General features: G+C 49.7%; 1 protein-coding gene across 1 annotated transcript; it reads left to right on the forward strand.

Moving 5' to 3' along the window:
- Positions 1 to 4668: 4668 nt before the first annotated feature.
- On the forward strand, positions 4669 to 21879 carry MREG (melanoregulin). Its single transcript, XM_030017686.2, has 5 exons — positions 4669 to 4889; positions 9447 to 9606; positions 18184 to 18274; positions 20009 to 20172; positions 20537 to 21879. Exons 1-5 carry the CDS (start codon positions 4798 to 4800, stop codon positions 20669 to 20671), a joined length of 642 nt encoding a protein of 213 aa, XP_029873546.1. The 5' UTR covers positions 4669 to 4797; the 3' UTR covers positions 20672 to 21879.
- The last annotated feature ends 3777 nt before the right edge of the window (positions 21880 to 25656 follow it).

Consider the following 25656-nt stretch of genomic DNA (forward strand, 5'->3'; position numbering starts at 1 on the left):
GATACACCGAGCTGCATCTTTCAGAAGGTGTCCCAATTTTAGAGGTTCCGAGCGCTAAAACAATTACAAAATGTCTTGCTCAGAGGGTTCAATTCTCCACCTTCTCTGTGGATAATCCCCTACCTGGAAAACACTCCAGGTCACCTTCCCACACCTACCTAGAGGAATTTGAGGAAAAACCCCGGCTCAGGCCAGCTGCATCCTCACGAGGGAATTTTGTTGCGGTTGCTACTAGGTATGGATAGAGACAGACGCCACTTAACCACATCTTGCTAAACTCAAGGTGCCGAGAAGATGCGTGGCACCTGAAGGAGTTTGGGATACTCATGGTTTTCTCGTTCCCCTTCTTTCCTTGGGCTGGATGTCTCTGCCTGCTGCTGCTGCTGGCAGCTGTGTAGCGGTGACGCTGCAGGACTAGGCCTCTCATAGATGAAGTGAGTCCTGAATCCTCTTTCCCCAGTGGTGGAGGTGCCCTTTTGATCAGGTCTTTAAACATAGACCTTAAAATTGCAGCAATTCTGTTGCCCACAGCCAAGTCACTGGCTTGCTGCTTGTAATTCAGCACCACCACTGCATCCTGCCCCTGCCCATGGGAGGAAGATGAAGGAGGGGACACGCTGACCTTCAGATTTGGGCAAAGCAGCGCTGTGGCATGAATTATCCAGCCTCGTTTTTAGAGATTTTGAACACCAGGCAATTCCCCAAGAGCAACTGGGACAAGTAGGGTCTGAACGCACATGCTGGCACTATCGTTACTGCTTGTAATGAGTTCCGAGACATTATCCTGGGAAAAGAAATCCAGTGTATCAAGGAATGCGCTGCTCCCACCCCGATGGGAGCCCTGGTGATGTCCAGGGCCGTATTTAACCCAACGTCACTCTGATTCCTCAGCACGTGTGGAAGATGCCAAGCCCCATCCTACGCAGTCCTGGCTTTGTGGCACTGAACCTTGCAAATGGATTGCATGTGGCATGGAGCTAAAGGAAGAGGAGGCAAATCACCCCGTTGCAGCGCTGCATTTAATTTACAAATTTAATTGGTTTACATTTCATTTCAGCTTTGATTGACTCTGCAGCTCTTCGCCGGACTGCGCTGGAGGGAGGATACCCGGAGGGCAGGCAGAAAGGGTAAGCAGCCGCCACGGGAGGGCTGGGTGGGCTGGGGCCAACCTCCCCATCACGAGGATACTGATCCAGGATGGGGCTGACACCATCCTCCTTCCTACCCGACAGCCTTGGAGCTTGGGGGACATGTATTTAGCTGATAGCTACACTGAGGAGTTAAAAGAGTCTGTAACCAGCAGGCTTTTGCTCACTAGGAACAAATAAATATGGTGCAAATGTCTCCACCCCAGAGTCCCTCCCCACCAAGAAGGTAGCTGTGATATGAAAATGTAATGGGACCACAGCGCCCGAGGGGGAGCGGCTGAAACACTCAAGGCACGCTGCTCCCCGGAGCATCGCTTCTGGCTCTTTCACCTGGGGTTATTTACACTGTGAAGAAGCTGGTGATATTTCTCCTACCTTGTGAAGAAAATTATTTGCTTTTAAGACCCTAGTAAGGCTTCGGCTCTCAGGAGACTTTCCCCTGTTTATTTGTTCTCTGATGGAAAAGGAACAAGATTCATTATCACAATGAGGAATAAAGGGATCGGCAAATACTTGGTATTTCTACAAGGCTCTTTTTAAACCTAGAGGGCTCAGACTTTAAATTAATGAAGAACATAATTCTCTTGGCTTACAAGCAGCAGGGCATGGGATAAAATCTTGTAGGGAAGAGAGTCAGCCACAAATCAAGAATGTCTCAGCTGATAGCATGGCTCTGTGTGTTATAACTGTGCCTCGAGGTCTCGGCTGGGTTTGGGGCTGTCCCTGCCTGCTCCCTGGCATCTGCAACCCAGAAAAAAAACAGTGCTCATGTGAAAAGAGAGCCCAGATGAAAGAGAGACCCAGTGGGTCAACCAGCAAGGGAGAGGGGAGGGAGAAGGGAATCTCTGCAGTAGTGACTATTTTGGGGAACGTGCATCTGTGCCCGTGCAAGTGAGTGTCATAGCCACTGGCTGGATCCTTTTAATAGCAGCCGGCTCGTCGGCTAGTTATTCTCATGCTTAAGCACACAAAAGGTTGGAGAAGAAATAAAGGCAGGTGGGGGCAAGCTCAAGGGCAGAGGAGGAAGTTGCAGAGGACAGCGCCTGTGACTTGGAAATCCTGCCTCCCCCCCGGCCCATTCTGCTGTAAATCCTTCCTTATGAATGATTGATGCACAGCACACGGGGGAGCTGAAAGCCCTGGCTGGGAGCAAAGCTCCGGCCCTGGGATCTTCCTGAAACAATAAGAAACAAGTCCTTCTCCCATAATTTCACCTTTAATTAAGGAAGATGGGAAGGCTGATTATTGGGCTGATGAATAAATGAAATTAAGAAGTCAGGTGAGAATCTGTGGTGGAGCACGTCGAGCTCTCCTGTTCCCCACGCAGGGACCGGAGGCTTCTCCGTGCTTCCTGGCTCACCTTATGACTTTATTTGCTGACGACAGCGGCACCAACAGCTTATCATTGTCTCCAGTTCATTGGTAACTGTAGAGCCATTGGTCTCTCATTACCCGATGGCCTTAAACAGACCTGAACGTCCCAACTCACCTTGGCGGCACTGCAATCCAGCGCTGCAGCCCTCCTGGCTGAGTGGGTTCCCCAGGCAGCCCATGCGAAAGTACCAGATAGTGATTTCGGTGTCTGTGGGCACAGCCGGTTCCCGACGGGATCCCAGCAGTCCCATCAGCTTTGCAGTGCTGTCAGCTTTTGCTGTTGGAATTTGTTGCTGTCTGCCATTCCCAAGGCAGCAATTTGGAGAGGGGGCTGGACCTGGGTGGGAGAAGCAGCCCACCCATATTCTGGCAGTGGGGTTTCTCTTCTCCTTACCAGAAATGTTTATTTCTAGGCATTTGGGAGCAAACAAGATCTCGGAGAGAGACGGAGAACTCTTGGGCTCCAGTGCTTTTCAGAAAGCATCAGGTGTGAAGACTAAGGTTAGGCACTTTAGACAGTCCTTGTGCAATAGCTGCAAAGCACCACATACCTCTACCTTCAGCTTTAGCCCCTGCGTTTCAGGTGCCCAGAGGTTTCCCACCTCCCATGTCCTCTGGTGGACACAGAATTGGAGAGGGGAGGTGAGTCCATAGGGGAAGCCACCACCAGTGCTGCCGGGGTTTGCGTGTGATGGTTGCGGTGTCTGTGCAATTTAGTTGACTCCTAAATGTGCTCCAGCTGAATTCCCCCTTCTGCACCCTGGCAGGGTTCTGTGAGCCTCCGTGCTTGATCCCCTCATGAAATAACTGTTAGGGAAACCTCACTAGGGCTGGAGTCGGATGCTACAAAGTCCCCGAGCTGAGTACATTCCTTTAGGGCATTTTGCAGCGCTGTTACAAAATGGTTGTGCCTTGTCTAGCACAGAGCTTCACTTTCCAGGGCTCTTGGGCATCCGAGGGGCCATAAATTCACTGATGATGAATTAACAAGCCCTGGAATTAAAAAGAGGGGGAGAAACGTGAGTGCAAATTGATTTTATTTCACCTTTCCTTGTGTGCGTGTGCTGGGCATGAGGATATAGTAGATTATATTATTATATCTGCTGGGATAAGCAAAAAATTCAGTGGTGTTAGGAAGCTGCTGTACTAAAATTAAATGACTCTTTGGGATGTGCGTGGCCAACCACACTTAGAGTGATTGCCGTGGGGACTGGCTGAGGCTTGATGGTCTGTTCTGAAATGCAGTCAAAGCTGTGGTGATTAAATGAGATCCAGGACCATCCTAATTCAGTGTTTAAGCTTTTTCTTCTTCCTTGGGGTCTGAGCTAGGCATGCGATAGGAATATTCATCATAAGAAAGGGAAAAATAAGGGGAAGGGAACAATCTTTTAGGCTCTTCTTTCCTCCAAAAACCCCTGCGCTGCAAGACGGCCGAGTCCATCAGCCCCTGCTCATTTCCCATTGCAGTTCCCAGGATCACAGCCCTGTGTCCTGAAAACCAAGCGGGAACAAGCCTGGAAGAGTAGTGGTGAGGAGGACTGCAAAAAGGGGGATTTCTGGTTTCTGGCCATGCTGTGATGGCCAGTGGTAGTCCGTTTCAGCTGGGGGGGGGGCGAGGGCTGGAGGCTGCAAACGCAACGCACCTCTGGCCCTCACCCCCCCCCGGCTGAAACGGGCATTGAGGAGAGTGCGGGAGGATGCGGGAGGGTGCAGGGGGGTACAAGAGGGTGCAGTAGATTGCAAGAGGGCACAGGAGGGTGCAGGATGGTTCAGGAGGGTACAGGAAGGTGCAGTAGGTTGCAGGAGGGTGCGAAAGGGTGCAGGGGGGTGTGTGAGGATGCAGGGGATTGCAGGAGGGCGCAAAGGGGTGCAGGAGAACGTGTGAGGATGCAAGAGGGTGCAGCAGGATGCAGTGGGGTGCAGTGGGATGCAGGGGCGTGCAGGGGGGTGTGGGAAGATGCAAGAGGACGCAGGAGGATGCGGAAGGCACAGGAGGGTGCAGCAGGATGCAGAGGGTTGCAGGAGGATGCAGCAGAGAGCAGGAGGGCGCAGGAGGGTGCGGGGGGACGCGGGAAGGCTCAGGAGGGCGCAGGGTCTCTGGCCCCGAGCCAAGCCGCCCAGAGCCGCCGCGGGAGGCCGCTGCCGGCGGGGAAGGGCGGCGGGGGAGGCGCGGCGGGCGCGGAGCTCGGCACTGCCCCGCTGCTTCGGCGCCGGCGCTGCCGGGCCGGGGGAGGGCTCAGCCCGGCCCGCCCAGCGCGGCTCTCCGGCCGCGCCGATGGGGCTGCGGGCCTGGCTGCGCTCGCTGGGCGGCTGCTGCGGCTGCTGCGGAGGGGAGGCGGCGGCGCCCGAGAAGGAGCCCTTGCTCAGGTGAGGACCCCCCCCCACCCCCGGCCCCTTACCCGAACCCCCAGCCCTCTTGGAGGGATGGGGCTGAGCCCCCCCCCCCGCCTTGCGCAGGAGGAGGAATGCTCCCACCGGAGATGGGTCGCTCCGCTGGCCCACAGCCACGCGTGAGCCCCTTTTTGCCCCCACGCCGGCTCCGTCTGGACCCCGGAGCCCTTTCCCGCCGGTTGGCTGCCCCGGCGCGTCAAGCCGAGCCCCGTTCCGCTCCCCCCCCCAAAAAAAAAAAAAAAAAAATTACAGTTTCTAGCGATTTTACAACCGCTGCTCTCCGTGAAGGAGTTGGCCGTCCCCCTGCGAGAGCCGGTCGAGGCTCCAAAGGGATTTTCTCCCGGCGGTAACAAGCGGCTTTCGGTTCTCTTTCCGCCCGGGTTGGCTTGCCACAGGGGCCGGGCTCTTTCTGACACCTCGTGGCACGGTGCACGCCGGGCTGCTGCGTGCCGTGGGGATTTTCACGGTGAAGTTTTAGCGAGCTGAACCGAGAGCCGGCTCTCTTCGGTGTTTCCCGTGTGCCCCTTGCCGTAGGAACCGTACAGCTTTTGTCTTCCCACGGTGGGATTTCAACCGAGGAGGCCGAGGCGCTGAACAAAAAGGGGGGTCCCCGCATCGCTGGGCAGGGGGTCAGGTCCCAGCTCTGGTCCCGGGCTGGGGATGCTGGAAAGGAGCTGACTGGAGCACTGACTCCAGCACTGCTGGAGCCAGCTTTATGCGAAAGCAGCACGCGTGCTGATTTCTAGAGAGCAGATTTTTCTCTCCAGCTGTCGGTTGCATCCGTCTTGTGCCCGGAGCCGTGAGGTTTTGGGGGTGGGAGTGGTATGAAAAGACGAAGTCCCGAGTTGCGGAGAAATGCTGTGAGCTGTGCAAGCACGTAAGGAGGTTTTGCGTGTTGCAAAACATCCGTTCGTGGGGTGTGCGGCACCTCTGCCTCCCTCCCCAGCTGCCAGCCGGGATGCTGGCTGCTGCTGAAGCCCGCAGTGGGTACCCCAGCCCTGGGACGGGGCAGGGACCGTGCCCTCCCTGTGTCATTGGTGGGAGAGAGGCATTTCGAGAAGGAGCGGGGGATGCTCCCGGTGTGGCCTACATAGGTATCAGGGAATAGCAGAGCCAGCAACAGGGCTTGAAATGTCCTCATTTCTTTCTGTTAAAGCAGTTACCTAAATAATAACCAGATAATCCTGAGCATGGGGCCTCCAGCCCAGGAAATTGGCATTAACCTAACAAAAGCCGAGCACAGGGGCGGAGAGGCTCCTTCCTGCTGCCTTTGCCGGCCTGGGTGGCTGTCCCTCACCGGACACCTTTCTTTAGTAACATGCCTTCTGCCGGTGATCCAGTTAATGCTGGCTATAAGTAGGAAAGCCTGCATAAATGCTGGGCATTCAAAAGGCACCTGCTCTTGCACAAGTGTGCCAGCGTAATTAAGCTAACAGCCTAATCGCTGGCTCGTCCCTCTTCGGGAGGCTTTGGGGTTTTATTTAAATGCAGGGATCTTGCAAGAGCACGCTTGCTGTCTTTTTTTTTTTTTTTTATCGCAGCATTGTTTAAAAGGAATGACTTGCTTGAGATTTCAGATCTTTTAGCTGAGTTTTAGGTTTTGGGAGCTGGTGTTGCTACTGAAATGTTGACTTTATGACTTTTCACCTTATTTTCCCCAAGCAGAGTGGCTGCAGCCTCATAAATTCAACACGTCAAAGAACGAAGCAGTGAGGAGGAGGTAATATGTGTATAATTAGGTGCATATATTACCCAAGCGTATACAAGGCTGGCTGTAACCCGTGACGAGGCCAGCAAGAGCAGCCAGCGCTGTGCGTGGAGGTGGGGATGGAGCACAGATGTAGGCACAGCGCTAGTGTGGGGCTGGGAAAAGAAACCCCAGACAAAGCCAGCGAGCTGGGCTGCTGCAGGAAAGCATCCAGGCTGCCTGGCTGTCTCTTGATGTGGGAAGGTGGGGTCTGGCTCACGTGGTGTCCTCAAGATGCAAATAAACCAAGAATTTGGGCTCCAAATCCCAAAATGAGTTTAATCTGGACTGAAAGCCCCCTGGAGCAGAAATTTATTGATGAAACGTTAGTGCTCACCATTTTCTGGATAAAGCCTAGAGTGTGAAATTGTCTGAGTCCCCTCTGGTCCCACAGGGACTCCTGTAACCTGCAAAGCAGGCTGCCATTCATGTGCTCCTTTTTTTCCTCTCATTTCTTCATTTTAAATGTTGCTTGGAAGTCTAGCATGCTCTGGGGGTGCTCGCTGTTGGCAGAGCTCTCCGTGCTTGTATGGATTTGCTGACTCCTGGGCACTGCCCACATCCCTTACAGGCTGGTGGATGCTCTGTACCGTGGTTTGGAAATAGAGATGTGTTGGGAAGTGCCTTGCAAGCTGTGAGGGAGTGGCATGTAAAAGCTAAAGTGTGTTAGTGTTATTGCCAGATATTGGTTTATAAAGTAATTCAGGTGTTAAGGGTACCAGCAAGTCACGGAGTAGGAAGAAGACTGTCGAAGGCAGGATGGGACCGAACTCATGCTGATAGCATGGCTGGCTCCTGAGTAATTTCTTCCAGGCTGGGATTCTGTCTGCTCCACATTTGAAAAATGTTTTGAGTGAACCCATGCTGGCTCTGGTGTAGGAATGGCTGAGTTATGCCATCCACCCCCTCCCAGTTACGTTCGTTTGCTTGTCTTTAATGAGAGATTATAAGAGATTATCTTTTCCCTTATTACCTGTTGCTCAGGTTTTTGGTTTGTTGAAAGTCTAATTAACCTTCCTGCAGGAATGCTGATGTGAATTATTTTTTTCTATTTTATCTATGTGCTGGAGCTCCTCTTAACATCTTCTTTATGGCTTGATGTCAAGGCTAAAGCGCCTGCAGTGTTATCTGAGGTTTCACTGGGTGGGTTCCTTGCGAAAGGATTGGGTTTTGGGTAGCAAATAGAATAAACAGTGGGTTGTTCTAACAAGAATTGAGCAGGGATTGCCACAGGATGGCTGATGAGACTATTGTGTAATGCCGAAAATATTTCTCCATATGTGTTGTGCTGCTCAAATGTCTGGACATCTTGATTAGAAACGTTATGGCAATCGTCTGCTAAAAGTTCTCCCGGCAGAATTAAATAACCCTATAAAAAAATGCACATTCCAGTAGCAACGTAAAGCCATAAAACACAGAACAGCCATCAGTGCAGAGAAAAGCTCCTTGCCTTGGTGGGGACAGCCTTCCCGGAAGATGATGCTCTGTTTTGCTGACCACTAAGCAAATAAAGCCTGGAGTTCACAAGCAGGCTGAAGACGTTTCCATCCCCAAATAGAGATGGGGGTAAATGTCCTTTCTGTGCCTTGGCACAGGTACTTGTGCAGCTCAGTGCATCTCTGTACTTCTCAGGTAGGAGCTGCTGGGGTGAGGGGCTCCTGCAGGGATTGCCTGCTTGATTTGGTAGGGTTTGGGCTGCTGGGGAGAAAATAGAGCTGCAGGGTCACACAGTAACATGGTTGTGGATATGGGACCTCTGGAGAGCATCCAGTCCAACCCCTGCTCGAGCAGGGTCAGCTGGAGCAGGTTGCCCAGGACTGTGTCCAATCAGGTTTTGAGTGCCTCCAAGGATGGAGACTCCACAACCTCTCTGGGCAGCCTGTACCAGTGTTCACCCACCCTTCTTACAATTAAACAGAATTTCCTATATTTCAATGTGTATCCTATCATGGGACACCACTGAGAAGGGTCTGGCTCCATCTCCTTCACTCCCTCCCATTAGGTACTTATACACATGGATGAGATGCCCCCGAGCCATCTCTTCCCTGGGCTAACCAGCCCCAGCTCCCTCAGCAGAGGTGGCTTGTGTTTTGTCCGAAATAAAACCATGCCCAACGGCACTGCCTTTGAGGAGAAGATGGGTAGAAGCTGCTTCTTTGGCCAAGAGCCAAGGGAGAGGCATTGCATGCAGCCATCCCCTTGCCTGCTGCTCAAGCATACCCCCCTGCGCACAAAGTCTCTGTGGGGACAGACTGTGCCACTGGGATCTTGGCATGGCTGCAGGGTTAGTCGGGCAGAGAGAAAATACCCTCCGGAGCTGCTGGCATTTTTGAGTCTTAGTTAATTAGAACTGTTCCCACATTAAGCCTGGAAAGGCTGGGGGCGGGCTTATGCAGGGTTCAGGGTAGGAAGATGTGATGGGAAGCAGGGCAGGGAGCTGCAGGAGCAATGGGGAGATGCCGCTCTTCATCCTTGCAGATGGATGCTCACAGTTCCTCCATCCTACCTGCTCAAATAATATCTGGTGTCTTTAGTAAATTTGTGTGTCTGATGTCTTTCATGGCAGCACTGCCTGGTTTGAACCATGGCTTGCATGGTCAGAATGTTTGCTAAGGTAAAAAACTCTGTCTTCCCATTCCCCACTCCTCTTCCTCCCCTCTCCCAGGCAGGACGTTGGGCTGCAAGAGGGGATGCCACAGCAATGGGCACTTTACCCTGGGAAGGTATAAGGAGGCAGCGTGATGCTGCGGTAGATAACGCTGCCTCACCTCTCCCCCCCTCTGCAGTAACAACAACCCCTACGCCTCCTTTGGAGCCACGCTGGCGCGGGACGAGGAGCAGAACCTGTGGAGCACCCCACATGACGTGACCCACACGGAGGCGGACGACGACCGGGTGCTGTACAACATGATCGTGGTCAGGAACCAGCTGGACAAGGACTCGGAGGTGAGGCGGTGCCGTTCCTTGTGCTTGGTTTCACTGCGGGCTGAGGCTCGGTGCTTTCATCGGATGCTTTGGCAGTGCCTTTATTTAAGTACCTGTTAAGCCGCTATAAAGACCCCAAAGTCCCCCAGCGTGGCTCACGTAGGCATCAGGTCCTCTCATCTGCTCCATCACCCTCCAGATTTTATTCTGTATCTGGTGTGGATACATCTGTAGCCATCTCATCCCTGGGAAGCTCAGGGATGTCTCTGGCAGCTGAGCTAGGAGAGCCACCCGGAGCTGGAATGCATGATGGCCCTGCAAGCGTCTCTACCACCACCTTCTGCAAACGTGTACTGGTAGCACTGGGATCCCCAGCTCAATTTGCTAGCTTCACAGGCTGCTCTTTTTGTCTGATATTCCCCTGGTTTGGCCTTTCTGTGATCACACTGGCATTAGCCCTGCCTGCAGTGGAGTTTGCCCAGCAATGACAGTGCCTGGAGCTGAGCTGCCGCTCCAGTGACGCGTCAAGTTAAATACTCCTCTAATGGGTTATACGGCAATTATTGAGAAGCGGAGAACTGGCACAGCTCTTAGCGCAGAAGGGAAAAATCATCGCTGTTACATAAAGGCTGTTTTGCAGCCCTGATTTCCTTTGCTAAAGCACTTCGGCGCAAAGGAGATTTCAGTGGCCTGATTAGGAGCAGGCTATAGCAAATAGTGTCACATTTTCCCCTCTCTGATTGCTTTTAAGACTTGAAAATATTTGCAGGAAAACCTGGAGGCTTCACGTTTAATTTCAACATGACCCCATTTCATCCAAGACACCACAAGACTGTAACTCTTCCTCCTGTGATAGTCCCCTTAAACCACAAGCTAGCTCAGCTTTCACCAGAAGCCTTAAACTCAAAAGGTGCAGCTGAGATCAAAATTACAATTTTTAAAACTCAAAATGAGATAATGCAGTCCTTGTATACAGTTGGCCGGAATCCCCATTTAATTTTTTTTTTTTTTTGATGGGGATTGAATTAATCGTGGTGTTTACAATAGATGGTTTTGTAACAATGCTTTCATGGCTGCACGTAACCTTTACAGCTACAGCCGAAGATGTCCTCTTCCCTCCCCACCGCTGTTTTCTCTACCTTGCAATTGCTTGTCTTAGAGAAGACAGGGAGCTTCATCCAGCCCAAATTAGCTGAAGGAAACGAGGACAACTCCATTTAGGAGGCTGCACCGCTCCTGAGTTGTTGCAGAGCTGGGTGTACTTCATGGCAGCGCTGAAGCTCCTGATTTCAGCCTGCACCCATTCAAGCGGCCTTTTAGCTTGATTTAGGGCTCATTATGAGGCAGGCCTTGTAAAAGCTTTTATTATTTATAAAACGGTATCATAAGTGGATGGGCTGCTAAAAAGATGTCTCCCTGGGCGAAGGAGAGTTATGTGTCAGCCTTGCTCAGGTTGCAGAGGAGAGCATCAGTTATGGGTGAGCAGGAGAGCGCTCCTGCATCTGCCTGTCCTAAACCCAGTGTGCCTGCCTGTCCTAAATCCACCGCTTTCTCTGTGCCTTCAGCATATCCATAGGGTTTTTAGTGGGTCTGAGCAGTCCCCGTGCCTGCCAGTGAAAAAGGAAAGTACAAAGAGCATGGGCCTTCCTCTCCATAACAAATGTAAGATCACATACCCTGTTTTTTAATGCAGTGCAATTAATCAAAAAGCCTGAGGAGTACAACATCAGGCTGACTTTGAAGAAAGCAAACACATGATATGCTTGATTTGAATTATGGCACAGTGCCCTTTGCAGCTAGTGATTGCTGTCTCTCTTTCACAGCTAGGGAAACTGAGGCACGATATGTAAGCCCGGCAAGCTGCTGCCATTTCCAGCTGCAGCTTTTTCTGGGTGGCAGAACAGGGAGGGACTTGGCTGGCAAAGCCAACCAACATTCCTGCATTTGGCCCCGGGTGCCGAAATCTCTCCTTACTCCAGCGAGCATTTTAAAACTAGGGCAGATTGCATTGCCCTCCCCTCCTTATGAGACTTTAGCCCTGAGAGAGAGAAGAAAAATCTAATTGCAAAACAGCACTGGGCTGCAAAAGCCATAATCTGCTTTGGGAGCGTGTGTGGATGCTGCAGGAAAGGGGACAGGGGAACGGTTTCTTCTTTGTGCAGTGCATAAGCGTTACGAAACTATAGGTCCTTTTCTTCTCTTGGTTAAAATCAGACTGAAAGGAGAACTATTCCCTGTATTTCTGCTCCTTCATTTAACAAAGATATTTTGGTGTGCTGTGCACTTAACTGTATGCTTTGCCATTCCCCACCTTTATCTTAGCGATTTCCTAGCACAGGACTTTGGAAGGATCCCAAAGAGCAGGTCACTCTACATCATGTGTGCTTTATCTGTACGGCACCACCTCAGCCTCAAACCAATATCGCATTTTTCTTAACCTGGCTAACCCACTTCTGCTTTCCTGGGTATTTTGTTTTTTTTAAAATGGTTGTTCACAGAGTGATGAGGTGCTGTGAGCTAGGACAGGAGAAGCGGTGGGCCAGGACGCAGTGGTGCCATCGGCACAGTGCTGGAGGTCAGCGGGCATGGTGCAGGGACAGCTGTCTCCTGGCCTGGGCACCTCTGCATTGTGGATCGCTGTAAATAAATAAACCAAATTGTGGATGCAAAGGGCCAGGTGCTCAACACTGAGTGCATCCTGTAGTTCAGTCAATTTTCTGCACGTTAGATCATTCATGGTGGGGCTGCCAGCAACTCACAGCATTGGTGTCCTCCCTCGGCATCAGTTCCTTGCCCCCGCCATGGGGCAGGACCAACACCCAACCCATGCGGAGCTGTTTCTTCTCCCTGCCGCCTCCTGACAGCCCCGCTCTGGGAAATTTGGCAGCTCCAGCCCAAACTCGTGGTGACCTTGGCTTGTATAAGGATGGCAGGGCTGCTCCACCCTGCTCCTCGCTGAAGCAGGGCAGCAACCTCTTCAACGCAAGCACCGTGATGTCCCAGGAGCGCCCTGTTTCACACCCACTTGTTTGTCCTGCTCGGTGCCATGTGCTGGGAGTGACAGCTCACGGGGCCGTTGGCTGTGGTGGAGCCCGCTGGAGCACCCAGCGGTTGCCAAACCCACTGTGCAATAGGTAGATAAGGCAAGATTCTCTGGAGCCTCCTAAAATCATAAGGACTGAGCAACTCGCAGCTTCACATTTCTCTCTGCTTGAGGCCGATGAGCTTGATGTGCTTGCTGAAGCAAAGTATGGGCAAGGGAGGGTGTGCGCAGAGAAAACCAGAAAAGCCATAGCTGAAGGGCTGGCTTAAGGGAGCTGGTGAAGCTGATGCAGCCTTTGGAGATCAAAGCTGTCATCAAAGCTTTTGAAGGCTAGGGTCAATGTTTCAACTATGGAAAAAATGGTTTTTTCCTGCTCCTGCTCTGCAGCATCATTGAACCTGTTGTGGTGTAAAGTAAAACCCCAAATCTGGAGGTGAAATGAGGACCTCTAGGAAAACAGGATGTTACTTAAGATGGTGCATAGATACAGGCCAAGTCACTGATCCAGCACGTACCCTGCTAGTGTGGAGGAAAGCATTTTATGGGGAATGGGGACTACTGTGGCTCCGGCAAGCCTCCAATATTAACAGTAAGAGCTGCACTGGGCTTATTGCTGGGCTTATGTGCGTGATGTGGCAGATAGCCCCCTCCATGAGGTCCACTTTGTGGTGGCCCTGGTGCCTCAATGTCCTCTGATGCGGTGCGTCGAGTTACCCAGCCGTGGGCAGAGAGCCTGAGCTGTTGCACCAATACTGGCTTCAGAGAAGGAGCCAGGTTTAGGGCAGCTGCGCCGCCTGTCTGTGAACAGAAACTAAAGGTGGGGTTTTGCATTATGACCAAGGAAAAAACACTGTTCTTGCGGCTTGTTGTAAATGCAGTCTTTCTTTCTTCTTTTGGCTTATTCCCTTGGGGGGAAGGTGGGCTCATAAAGCCCACTAGCAAAGGCAATTCCTCAGCCTGCATCTCTGCTGGGGTCCTGGCTAGCAGAGCTATGCTGGCATGATCCTCCTGGCAAGCCAATTAACAAGCTGACAAGGCCTATTTTTCTGCTTCCTCCTGCTCTTCTACAGGATTATTCTTTTTTAAACAGGTTACAGAGAAGGTCAGTATTGCGACACGCTGTTGCTGGGGCATGGAGCGATGATGGGATTTGTGCAGGGGTTGGGGATGCCAGTCGGGTAGCCCAGAACCCGACCCTCTTAATGCCTGCATGCCTCTTTTAAAACTGAATCCAATTTAAGCTTATTCTAAGCTGAGATGTCCGTCGATGATTCAGTGTATGAGCGTGGATCTAGGGTTTGTATTTGTTCAACTGCTTCCAGTGGGGCCAGTCGCAGAGCCAGAGCAGGAGCATCCCTGGACACGGCGTGGTACCTGCCTGGACTGGTATTTTGCAGTCTTTCCCTGATAATTCTGTTTTTACCTCATTTCCAAAATAACTCTTGAACAGAACGGTGACACCAATTGCTTTTAAGGGAATAAAGCAGAAGGCTTTGGTAGAGGATTGCTTTAGCAACATGAGGAAAGCTACCTACTAATTAGGAAATTTCCATACGAGCAGGGATGAAAAGTTGGACAGTGCTTGCCTGTTCTCTTGGCACATTTTTTCTCAGAGCTCTCGGTTATGTACCAACCTGGCTTATATTTCATGCCCAGCATTTCCTCACTTCCACTTGGTGTTTGCAGATTTAGTATATCACACTAGAGAGTCTGGGGGAGTTTTCCAGCTAAATATTTGAAGGGCTGAGCACTCACAGGAGAGAGGCAGCAGGGTTTCTCTGCTGCTCCCGGAATATTCTTGACTCATGCACAAAGGGTTTTCTCAAGCCCCCACTGGTATATGTTGTGCCCTGCTATGTAGGCTTAAAAGGGCAAAACTGGTTGCAAAAAACAGGGCCAGAAACTGCAACCTGCTTTGGTTTCCTGTGGTTAATTCAGATTTTGGCAAAAGGGTATTTTTTCTTAAAGGATTGATTTTGAATGCATTGCTGGGATGTCCCAGACCCATAGAAACACCAAGGGGTGTGGTGAAGACCAGTCTTCTGCTGAACTTTCCCAGTACTGTGACTCCTCACTGCCCCAGAAGTTACACCTAATTTTGCAAAAGGCAGGACAGGGAATGGAGCTGCACAGAAGGTGCAAAACAATGTTAAGTTTTGGGAGAGAGCTGCTTGTCCTGTGCCTGCATACAGGCTCAGACACCGTGCTGGAAGGGTCTTTGGGGGGGAGCCAGCCCGGGATGCGGCGCAAAGGGCAGCCTGCTCTGGCCTCGCTCTGCCCAGGGCTGCTCAAGGACCGGTGTGCCCTGTCCTGCATCTCGCCGGTGCCCTGGTACGCCGCAGCCTTCCCCGTCACAGCCGCAGCGAGGGCTGAGCGAGAGCGAGGTTTGGTGCGGAGCCCCGGCTGCCTGCCCTGGGGCTGCCCGGCATCGGTGCTGAGCAGCATCGCCTCGTGATGCCGCCTGGCCCCGACCAAACGCTCCCTGCACAGGTCACATCTTGGTGACTCACGGGATGTGCATGGGGAACACCCTCCCCAAAGTCTCTGATGTTGCCCATTCCTATGTGGAGACATGGGCAGGACAAGCTTTGCTCTTCCTCTGCTGTGTAGCTAAAGGGAGATGCTTTTTAGAGTAATTTCGGGGATGGAAAGATGCTCTGAACTTTATTTCCTCATTAAAGCAACACAGAGGACAGCCCCCTGCCCACAGCATTTAGGATGTCTCTGCTACAAGGAATCGCCTGAGAAAACTCAGTGGTTTCTGAGGCTGATGGAGAACAGGGCATAAGTCCCTCTGAGAGCTCAGCCTGTAGCTGCCCAACCTGATCCTGATAATCTCTGCTGTCACTAGTTGCTTTTCAGTGACTTGCACCATGTGCAGCATCCTCCTCCCAGCTTTCTCTACAGAAATATAAATGCATCCAGCTCCATGCTCAGGCAAAAGAAATCCCACCAAAACAAGAGGTCCCACCCAGGCACCACCGTTAAGCATCATTTTCTGTACCAAAGCTGCTCTTTTGCACACTCCCCAAATTCTTCATTGACAGGACACTGTTAGAGGTCCCCTGGGACTAAATATGCACTGTACTCATAACGCAGCTCTAACTATGACATACAAGAAAGCCATAACCTAGATTCCCTTAAAATAAAAACAGACAAAGGAAAACACACTGCTGTTAATCCAGAGAAAATCAGGAGCAGCTTCCCTGCATGCTAAGCACTGCTCGCCGTTTAGCTTAGCGAGAAGTCTGGCTCACTCCCACGGGGGTTAAATCCCCGCAGCCCTGAAAGCTGCTGCTAGGTGCCAATAAGCCATGTTTTGGAGAGAGGAGCATCTTTCCCACCCCCCGGCTCACTAATTCAGCAGCGTGAAGCGCGCCTGGAATCACAGTGGCTGTGTTGATCGATCGCCTGCGTTAAAGCACTTGTTTATCTCCACGGGAGGGCAGAGACACGCAGCTTATTTCCCTACCAGCATGACCAGACTGGTTTGCTCTCCTTTCTGCTTATACCATGGGGTCACAAGCAGGCTGAGAAGTTTCTGAGGGATCCCTGCCAGTGGGGAGCAAGGCATCATGCAGCCTTTATTCTCTTTTTAAAAACTTTCAACTTTGCAATAAACTTCCCACAAAGCTTTCATACAATAAAGCCCCTCTTTTCTTTTTCACTGAGAGGAGCTCAGTTCCTAGCTACGAGCCAGTGTCAAGAGAGAAGAGAGTCTGGTCCCTACCTCCTTTCTTTTGCAAAGGGCTGAAGAGATGTTTTGATGCCTTGCACTGGCAGCCAGGTGCCCTCCTGTGCAAACAGTAAAGCTGTTTTCGAGTACCACTGCAGTCAAGAGAGAAACGCGCCTCTGATCAGCAAAGCTAGCTAGTTGTCAGCAGCAACACAAAGCTAAAAATGAAGGGGATTTTGCTCTCCGGGAGGACGAGCGGTGCAGAGCGAGCGGCTGCAGGTGGAGCTGCATTTCCCCTGCTCTCCTGACCTGAATTCATCGGTGTCTTAACCTGGCCAGCTGCTTCTTCCAAAGCGTAATCTCCAAGGGCTTCCTGCAGCTATAGCTGAACAAGAAAACAGGCTTGTCGTTTAATTCTCTGCAGTCGTGGCGTGTCAGCCAGGTTCAGGAAAAAAACACTTAAGAAATCTCCAACTCTTTATCGAATCAAGTCAACTCTTTAAGGCACCAGGTATCAGAAAAACAGTGGGATTTCTAACACACAGGTGACCTTCACGGGTATTGTTTAACCCCTTTGAACCCAGTACGTCATGTAGGAAAATCCCAGGGAGACGGCACAGATCAACACCCATTTATTCTGTAAGAGTCCATCTATGTAATCTGTTGCTGAGAAATGAGATTCATTAAGGTTGTTAGTGCAGGGAAATTATCTGAGTGATGTTATGACCTGCTGTGTGGATGCTTCTGTAAATGCATCCTTTGTAGTGTGTGCATTGATTAAACTCTGGTAGCAAAAGTACTCCTGGTTTTCTTGCAGAATACATGCATTTCCACAGGAATGCATGCTTGTACAGATGTGTTTAGTTGTGCTGGTATAACTTTAATAAATAACCTCAAAACCTTCGCTTTTAGACAGTGTCCCATTATGCAGATACAAAGCTTGAGGTCAAGTGCAAGGATTTAAGCTCTATAGTTAAGTGAGGCATTAACTGCAGCAACTAGCAGCCACTAATAGTTATTATGTCAGATGACTCCAGCTCAGCCCTCAACCATCCTCGTGCATCCCTCTTCTCTGCTATTTAAAAAAGGGTACCAAGCCTTTTAAAAAAAGTTTATTTTTCTTGTTTTCCAGTACTTTTGAAAACCTGTCTACTCCAGTTTAATGCCAAACAGAGGGCTGAACAGTTTGGAGAAGCCACTGTATGTGTGAGCATACTGAGAGCAGTAACTTTTTTCCAAACTTTGTTTCCCATGGGCTATCATCAGCTGTAAGAAAATGTGCCATGCCAGTGTAACTGCAAGGATATGAAAATAAGGTGTTGCAATAGTTTATAGAAGGTAATTATTGATATGTGGTTGTGGTTTCTTGAGCTATAGAGGCTGAATAAGGTATTTTCACAACCTCAGGTTTTGATACTAGCTGGGGTGTCAAGGTTTGGGGAAAAGGGCTTTGGAACAAAGAGACTGAAGTCTCTCAGATGAGCTACATTTAGAAGTTCATGTTGTTCTCCAGCCTAGGACAGCATTATCATTTCCAGCACAGAGCTGGAATTGTATTGTCCCTGTTTGACCACTTTGGTCATTGGCCACGCCTAAAATTCTGTAATCCCATTTCAAGGTAACTGGAAGCCTATTGTGTACATGCAGAGAAGATACAGAGATGCTGTACCAAATATAAAACTAAAATATACTATGCTAGTCAGTGTAATTTCTTCCAGGGACAACGGCAGCCTGGCCATCAACCTTCATACCGATCCCTCAGTGCCAACAACAACAGTTCAACTCTGGCTCCATTTCTAAAAGCTGAAATTCCTAGAAAAGCAGCAGAGACCTCCCCACATGCAAATGACTGAGTGTCTCTTATCCCTTTGCTTTGCAGGAATGGCAAAAGCTCAACTATGATATTTATACCTTACGGCAGACCCGAAAAGAAGTGAGAAGCAGGTGGAAGCACATTTTGGAGGATTTAGGTAAGCTAGAGGACAAAAGGTTGTCATTTCTGTGGTACCAAATGAGAGGTCACATGATGGTCGAGGATGGGAATGGCTCCACAAAATCAGGCTGGTAGAGGAGAGAGGGAGGAAAATGAAACAAGGTTGCTGAGCAGTGCCATCAGGTAGCCCACATGGCAGCTGAGAGCCTGCGGGAGGCTCCCCAGAGCTCAGGCACGGCTGGGAGGAGACGGAGCCACTGTGTCTGCAGGGATGTCAAAAAGCCCACGAGCCCATAATACCATGCACAGTCATCCATTTCAAGCTTCCTTGTGGAAACTTAGCAGGGATACCTGGGAGTTCACCCTGGGTTTTTCTAAACAAGATAAGCAGGGAGAAATGAATATTCCTTTCAGATTTGAACACAGATGATACATCTATTTTCCTTCCTTAGCCCATGCCAGCTGATCAGAGCTAAACCACCCACGTTGTTTTCTCCTAAGTGAATTTGAAGTATTCTTTCACCAGATGAAATTGCTCAACAGTGGCCCTCCTACTCCTGCTATTTCCTAGCCTGCAGGCAGTGAACTGCACCCACCGGTCCTGTGTGCTCAGCTGCTGTTCCTCCAGAGAAGGCAGTGGCGGGTGTGACCTGGTTTTCCCAATTACATTGCGCACAGCATGTGACACTTGGGCCAAAGAGATGTGCCGTACCGGCACATCAGCTTGGTGACTTGCATCATGCTCTGGAGGTGGTTGGCAGCTAATGAGAGGAGGATGTGCGAGTCGAGCACACTTGTTGGGCTGTTCAAGGATATCACTGGGAGGAAAAGAGATGGGTATCTCAGCTGCTCCTGCCCTACCTGCTGTTCTGGCATCTGGATGGGAGGAACATTATAAATTCATAACTAGGTATCAGCGTTCATCTTCACCCAGGTGCTCACGCAGCCTGTACAGCCCAAACATGGGAGGGATCACTTGACGTCCTTACATCTGTTACTGCACGTTGACAAAGGCGCTCCCACATCTCCCTCACATCCGCAGTGGCTCCGGAGCTGTTTTGCAAAGGGTGGGGAAGCTCAAGGCCAGGGATCGCTTGGCCTTAGTGAAGCTAGACATGCAACCAGATGTGAAACCTGCTGTCTTTTGTTATCTAGACCTGTGCTTTAATCGTAAGACCACCACTCTTTCCCCATAAGTGCTTTCAGGTGAGACACATCACCACCAGCTCCGTGGAGCTAAAGTAAGAGTTAATGGTAGCCCTTACATCTAAAGATCCCTGCATTCATTCTCCTCCCCCTTTCCTTCCCTGGATACCCTTCCTATAAGAGATGCTGACTGCTACGGGAACAATCACCCATGCATTCATTACTGCCACAGGTTTTTTATCACTGTTACCTCCCAACAACATATAGCCGTAGCTGCTGGGGTGCTCAGGAAGCCCCAACAGCCCCGAAAGCTCTGGCAGCATGAGAACATGGAAGAGCTGAATCAACACCCTGGGTGCGCACGTTCATCTGCCTTCTCTGGAAGACTAGCAACAAACTTGCTCTAAGTGGATTTATGTTTTTTTTTTTCCCCACCAGCAAGCTCATACCTGCCCCAAGTGCAGACACGGAGCATGCCTCAAGGAAACATTAGTTTGTTTTAGCAAGTAGGGAACGCAGCAGCCCAAGGTGGAGTGGGAATAAGGAGCCTTGCAAGAGCCTGGAGGACTCAGAGATGACCCTGCCCACATGTTTGACTCATTTCTGTAAGACATCTCTTTCCCAGGTTTCCAGAAGGAAGCGGACTCCCTCTTGTCGGTGACCAAACTCAGCATCATTAGTGACTCCCAGAACATGGGCAAAGCCCGGGACTTCCTGTTAAAGCTGTCTGAAGAGACAAACATCTTCCCGACCAGCTGGGAGCTTTCTGAGCGCTACCTCTTTGTGGTGGTGAGTAGCTCCGAGCGTGCCTTCCTCCCCACTGCCCCCATCTCTGCAAGTGAGCTCAGACGAAGGGGAGCACCAGAGGATGCTCAACTACATGGTGGCATCTGGGGCGTCCCTGTCAGATGTTGCACTTACAGCTTGGCTGTTCAGCTTCCTTGGAAATGTCACTGCTGTAGCACCATGAATTTGCCCCAGCCAAGTTCCTTTAAGCCTGTGTAACTGGGTGCTCTTGCAGCCTATTAATGAAGTGGGAAAAGATTAGGCCTAATGCCTGGCTTAACCTGAGAGCAGGAACGGAGGGAGGACCCTGACCAGGGAGCTGCCCAAAGCAGCCCGTAGTGATTATAAAACCCCATTGCTTTGGCAGGATCGGCTCATAGCTCTGGATGCTGCAGATGAGTTCTTCAAGATGGCCAGTGTGGTGTATCCGAAGAGACCCAGCGGGGAAAGAGTGGACGATAGCCAGAAGGCCCCCCAGTGTATTGCTGTCATGATGCCCTGAGGAACATGCCTCGCTGGCGCAAGACGGACAGCGGGTTTCCTTCGCTCCGGGACCAGGCTCCTCTGCCGAGGGGTTAGCACAAGTAGTGCCGCTCCTTGTTTTCCTGCAGAGAAGCAAGTGGGCTCGCCGGAGCAGAGCGAGGAGGTCAGCGAGCTGTGCCCCACCAGGAGGGTAGGGGAAGGCAGATGCTGGCCCCAAGGTGCTCCCAAGCAGAAGGGAGCAAGAACCGCCGTAGCGTAGCCCTGGTGGGAGACCTCAAGCTGAGTAGTGTGCACGATAGGCACGGGGGGGGGGGAACCTGCCGTGCAAAGCATTGCTACCAGTAGCTGCAAAAGTTGAGATGCCTCTAGTTACAAGCGCTGTGAGGAGATCCGCGTTTCCACCTTCCACTGGTACCTGCCACTGTCCCCACCGTTGACCCTGCCAGCTGGGAGGACCAGCAAGGAAGGAAAAATACCTCAGTCATCTACAATTCCATGACGTTTCTCTGTGCACTGGTCCTCTTCTTCATCCCCAGCCTATGGCAGCCCTGCTGGGCAGGTCCCAGGGGATTTGGCAAAGAGGCAGGAGCAGCATGTAGCCTGCGGAGGATTTAATGCCAGGTGGCAAAGCCTTGGAGCAGTGTCGCAGTTGGGTGCTCTATCCCCAGCCATTAGTGGTTTGGAGGCGTTTGTGTTGGGGGGTGCTCAGCCTGACATCTTAAGGTAGATTTTGGGAAGGTGCCAAGGTCAGAGCTGCTGAGAATTTGGCTCCTGTAATATCCTCAGATCGGTTGCCCAACATCTATCAATTTCTGAAAGTTTTGGTCTTAATTGCATTAAAAAATCCCATTATAAAGCTGCATGTACTGTCAATATATACCACCCCTGCTGTTAATGAGGATTTTTAATGAACGTTCTTTATATCTTGGGGTTTTGTCTGATAATGAGCAATAATTTTAAAACACTGGATTTGATCATTTGAAAACAAGGGGAAGTTCTTCACTGTTGAACACATGTGCTGCTAATTGGCCAGTTGAAAATGCTGGTTACACAGGACCTCCCAAAATAGCAAAACAGAGCTTTTATTTGTTTATACCTACAGTGTTTGAAAGATATATATATATTTATTAATTGTTTCTGTTTGTCAGTCTTCCTGGGAAGCATTTTTGTCAGCTCAGGACATCAGTGAAAACAGAGTTTAATAAACAAAACACATTACAAAACTAACATTTCTTACTCTCTCTGTAACCCTACTCAGACAGCAACATTTATCTTGACTGCTAATAGCAAAAGGGTTGGGGTATTTGCAGACCATATGCCTCTGCGGCCTGTTCTCCACACGCTTACAATTGTCCATTGACTTGCAAGAGTAGGGTCATTTGCCAGGTTAGGACCGAAGTCTTTGTAGGAGATGATGGGGACTGAAATTTATTTCAGTGGGATTTGGAGTTAGGTGCCCAGTTCCCATTGATTTTTTAATTTATTTTTTTTAGCAGAAGTTCAGCTGCACTTTGGAAAACCTCCCATGTTTTTATAGAAAATAAACTTCAGTGCGTGGCAACTCCAGGGTTTGATTTGAACAAACTGGTACAGAACAGAGAGATCCAGCAGTCTGAGGAACACCGTGGCAAAGTACATGACGCTACCCAAAAGTCAGCTCTTAGGACGTTACCACTTTATAGTACTACATGTTACGTAAAACCACCTGATGAGTTCCAAAATCTCATGGGTGAGAAGAAGAGCTCTTGTTAGCTGTGGTGCTGCTTGTTTTGGCGACAGAGGTTGACATTAAGCAGCGCCTTTGCAGAACCACCCTTTGCTACCACTTGTAGCTGTGAAACTGGTTCCGATGTCAACAAAATGCATTTTGTTGTAACTTAATAGGACAGAAACTGCCTAAAAGGGACAATAATTAGGATCTCTGAATGAGTTTAGCTACCGAAGTAAGGCCCTGTGTAGGCGAAATGCTGAATTTCTGAGCACAGCCACAGGGAGGAGTAGGAATTAACAGCATCATTGGATCAGAGCGAAGCAGAAGGCCCAGGAACTTGTGCATCAGATTATGTACTGATCACAACATGAGCGGAAAAAGATCTGTCAGTCATAGAACTCAGATAAAACTGGTCATGGGGTAACCTGCAAATACTGCAAAACAGCCTTTGGTTAAGTATAAGGATGCAGAACTTCTAAAAATCTGCAACTTGAAAAATTATAGGAACCAGCAGAAATTGTTTCCATAGAGGTCCAAGTTCGTCATCCTGTTCATCTCAGTAGGAAATGCCCTGTCTTTTACGCACTTGCGATAGAAGACTGATAAACTGTATTTCAGTTAGCAAAATGCAGGGAGTAATTTGCCTTTTCTAATTTGCATAGAAATTATGAGGCAGACACACACCTTAAACTTTTGTTTTGCTCAGATTTGGGCTTCCTCTCCTGCTAGGAGAAGGAAACACAGCTTAGTTTGTCACCAAACAAGCCTTTGGCTGTGTCTCGGGGACCAGCAGTAGAGGAGCATCCACCCGGAACCCACAGACGGCACACACTCACCATAAGGTCCAGATACTGCCCGGTTGCCTATTGATACTGGCCTGCCAGAGGTGTTTAAAAGATGTATTTAGGCTGTAACAGCGGAAAAGTTACCCATGTCTATACAGCAGATATGGTGGGACTATCCTGTTTAATGGCAAGAACAAAGATGGGGAAAGAGGCTCAAACAAACATCTCCCAGTGAAACGCATTCCAGATTTTGGGCAAGTTAAAATCACTGGCACTGGCAAGGGAAAGGCTCCTGGGCAGCACTTGCATTTTGGGTCTCAAACTGAGAATGTGAGATTAAACTGAGATGTTCTGATAGTAAAAACAAGTCAGACTCACACAGTTGAGCATCACAGCTGAGCACAGTTGCAGCACAGACTGACTGTCATAGGCCTCTGGGTGGACAGGCTGCCTCACCAAATGGACCAGGGCACCTCATTAGGCAGCAAATTCCTCTCCAGTGAGAAAGAGGGAATAAAGATTTCATAAAATACATAAATTTCAAACAGCACCCAAGTCAGAGGCTCCCTGGTGACGCTGCATCACTGCCACAGTCCTGGGTGGGGGGAATTCATCCCCCAACAAGAGTGATTACCTTCTTCACTAGAAGCAAGTTTGGGTTTCTCTCATTTGATGCACCATCCAGAGCTCTAGCTGCCATTCAGGTGGGCTTGAGTCTCCCATATGACCTGTATCGCACCTGAATGCTTGTACAGATGTCTTTGACATCCTACAGGTCTCAGGTGCCACCAGATACCTGCATGTGGGGAGCCAAACCCTGCCCACCCCCAGCGAAGCCTGCCAGCACCCACTTGGGAAGCGATGGCTGTAAGACAGCCCAGCGAACACCAGATGCCACTGTTCCCTTAGCCATGCTGCAGTATGCTGAGGGAAATCATGTTTACAATGCGGGGGAAAATTTTCCAACCTTTTCGTGCATGCATCAAGTCTCTCAAGCCTGCAAGAACTGGCTTTCTGTTAAAGGTTAGGGTTTAGATATTTAATAATTGCTCTGGCGCTTTCCGGGAGACAGTGGTGAGTCCATCTCTCTTTCAAAGGTTCACAGGGCTGGGGCCAGGGCCTCTGCTCCTGCTTGGAAGTGCCGCTCAGCATGGGGCTGCCTGCTGCAGGAATTAGCATGTTCACTAAGAACATTTATTTTTCTAAATAGAGGGTGACTTTGGCACTGCTTCCTTCACCAGGAAAGGAAAAATACAAAGAATTCTTTAAAGTGAGCGATGTGAGAGGGTTTAAAGTACATCTGGGTTCACCTGGCTTTCAGATACCTATTTTTTTTTCTCGACTTTGTATTTAACTAATATTTCAACTGTGAAGAAAGAAAGAAAAAAAAAAGGGGGGACATCTTCCTTCTAGCCATAAGCCATAGACATGCGCCACTCGGGTTTCCTTTTCCTAAGCCACAGTGGAAGCAGACACAACTAACACAGTTCATGTGATAACTTCAAACAGATAACCACTGGCTATGAATCAGGGTAGCTTCTCCAAAGTGAGAAATCCTGATTTATACCAACTGATGGTCTAAGCTTTGTCTTCCACCAGCACCCATTTGGTTATTTCAGACATTGCCTGTATCAATCAGGCTGTTGAGCAAACCTTGAGAAAAACACTTGTGCGTAATCGTTGGCCAATATGTTGGCTTAACAGTGGCTGAGCAGAGTATTTTAGGGGTTTGGGTCATGGGGAGCAACACTGTAGAGTTTCCTTCCTCTAAATTAAAGCTAGGAATTAGATGTAGTGCAATTGCTGTCTGTAATAGAAACCAGCTAGAAACAAAAATCAATTTACAGACCATCTTGACTGTGCATGTGCACACATGGTTTCTTCTTTGCATTTCAAGTTTTCCTAGGACATACATCACGAATTTGGCAGGATGAGAAAAGAAATGGTGGAAATTCACCTGTGAGCTGTAAGACAGGCAGAAGGTGGCAGTGCAGGTGTTTGGTAAAGGCTGGAGCAGCAGCAGGCAAAGGAGATGGGAGGCAGTGGCCTTAAAGGAGTCAGGCTTTCCATTTTACTTGCTATGGATGTAAATCACACCATAAGTTCTGATAAATAATGAGAACGGACACATGGGAAAGAAAACTGTCATCTTTTAAATTTCAGCTATAGGAAAAATTACCATTTCAAACCACTCAGTTTCAATCATTTCTAATGTTAGAAATTCCAACACTTACATACTCTTCCTGGAGGGAAGCGTGTACTTTTCTAATCTAATGAGGATCAGTAACATTGAGTGACTTACCACAAAATAGCTCTCCAAAAGCATTTCTCTGAAGACAAACAACCATTTTTGCATGGGGAGTCCTTGTTAGGCAAGTCATGGATTATGAGAAACATTTCATTGGCTTAAAACTTGCAGACCTTGTGGACACATCCATAGGGGAGCTGCCCTTGCACAAGTGAGGCCGTGGAGAAATCTGCTCACTGGCCACTCCTAAATGCCCTAAG

The sequence above is a fragment of the Aquila chrysaetos genome, chromosome 6, assembly GCF_900496995.4.
Source record: "Aquila chrysaetos chrysaetos chromosome 6, bAquChr1.4, whole genome shotgun sequence".
Taxonomy (NCBI): domain Eukaryota; kingdom Metazoa; phylum Chordata; class Aves; order Accipitriformes; family Accipitridae; genus Aquila; species Aquila chrysaetos.

Coding starts and splice junctions, on each gene's coding strand:
- MREG (XM_030017686.2), top strand. CDS start 4,798: ATGGGGCTGCGGGCCTGGCTGCGCTCGCTGGGCGGCTGCTGCGGCTGC. Junction 4,890..9,446: donor GAGAAGGAGCCCTTGCTCAG/GTGAGGACCCCC, acceptor CCCCCTCTGCAG/TAACAACAACCCCTACGCCT. Junction 18,275..20,008: donor GCACATTTTGGAGGATTTAG/GTAAGCTAGAGG, acceptor TCTCTTTCCCAG/GTTTCCAGAAGGAAGCGGAC.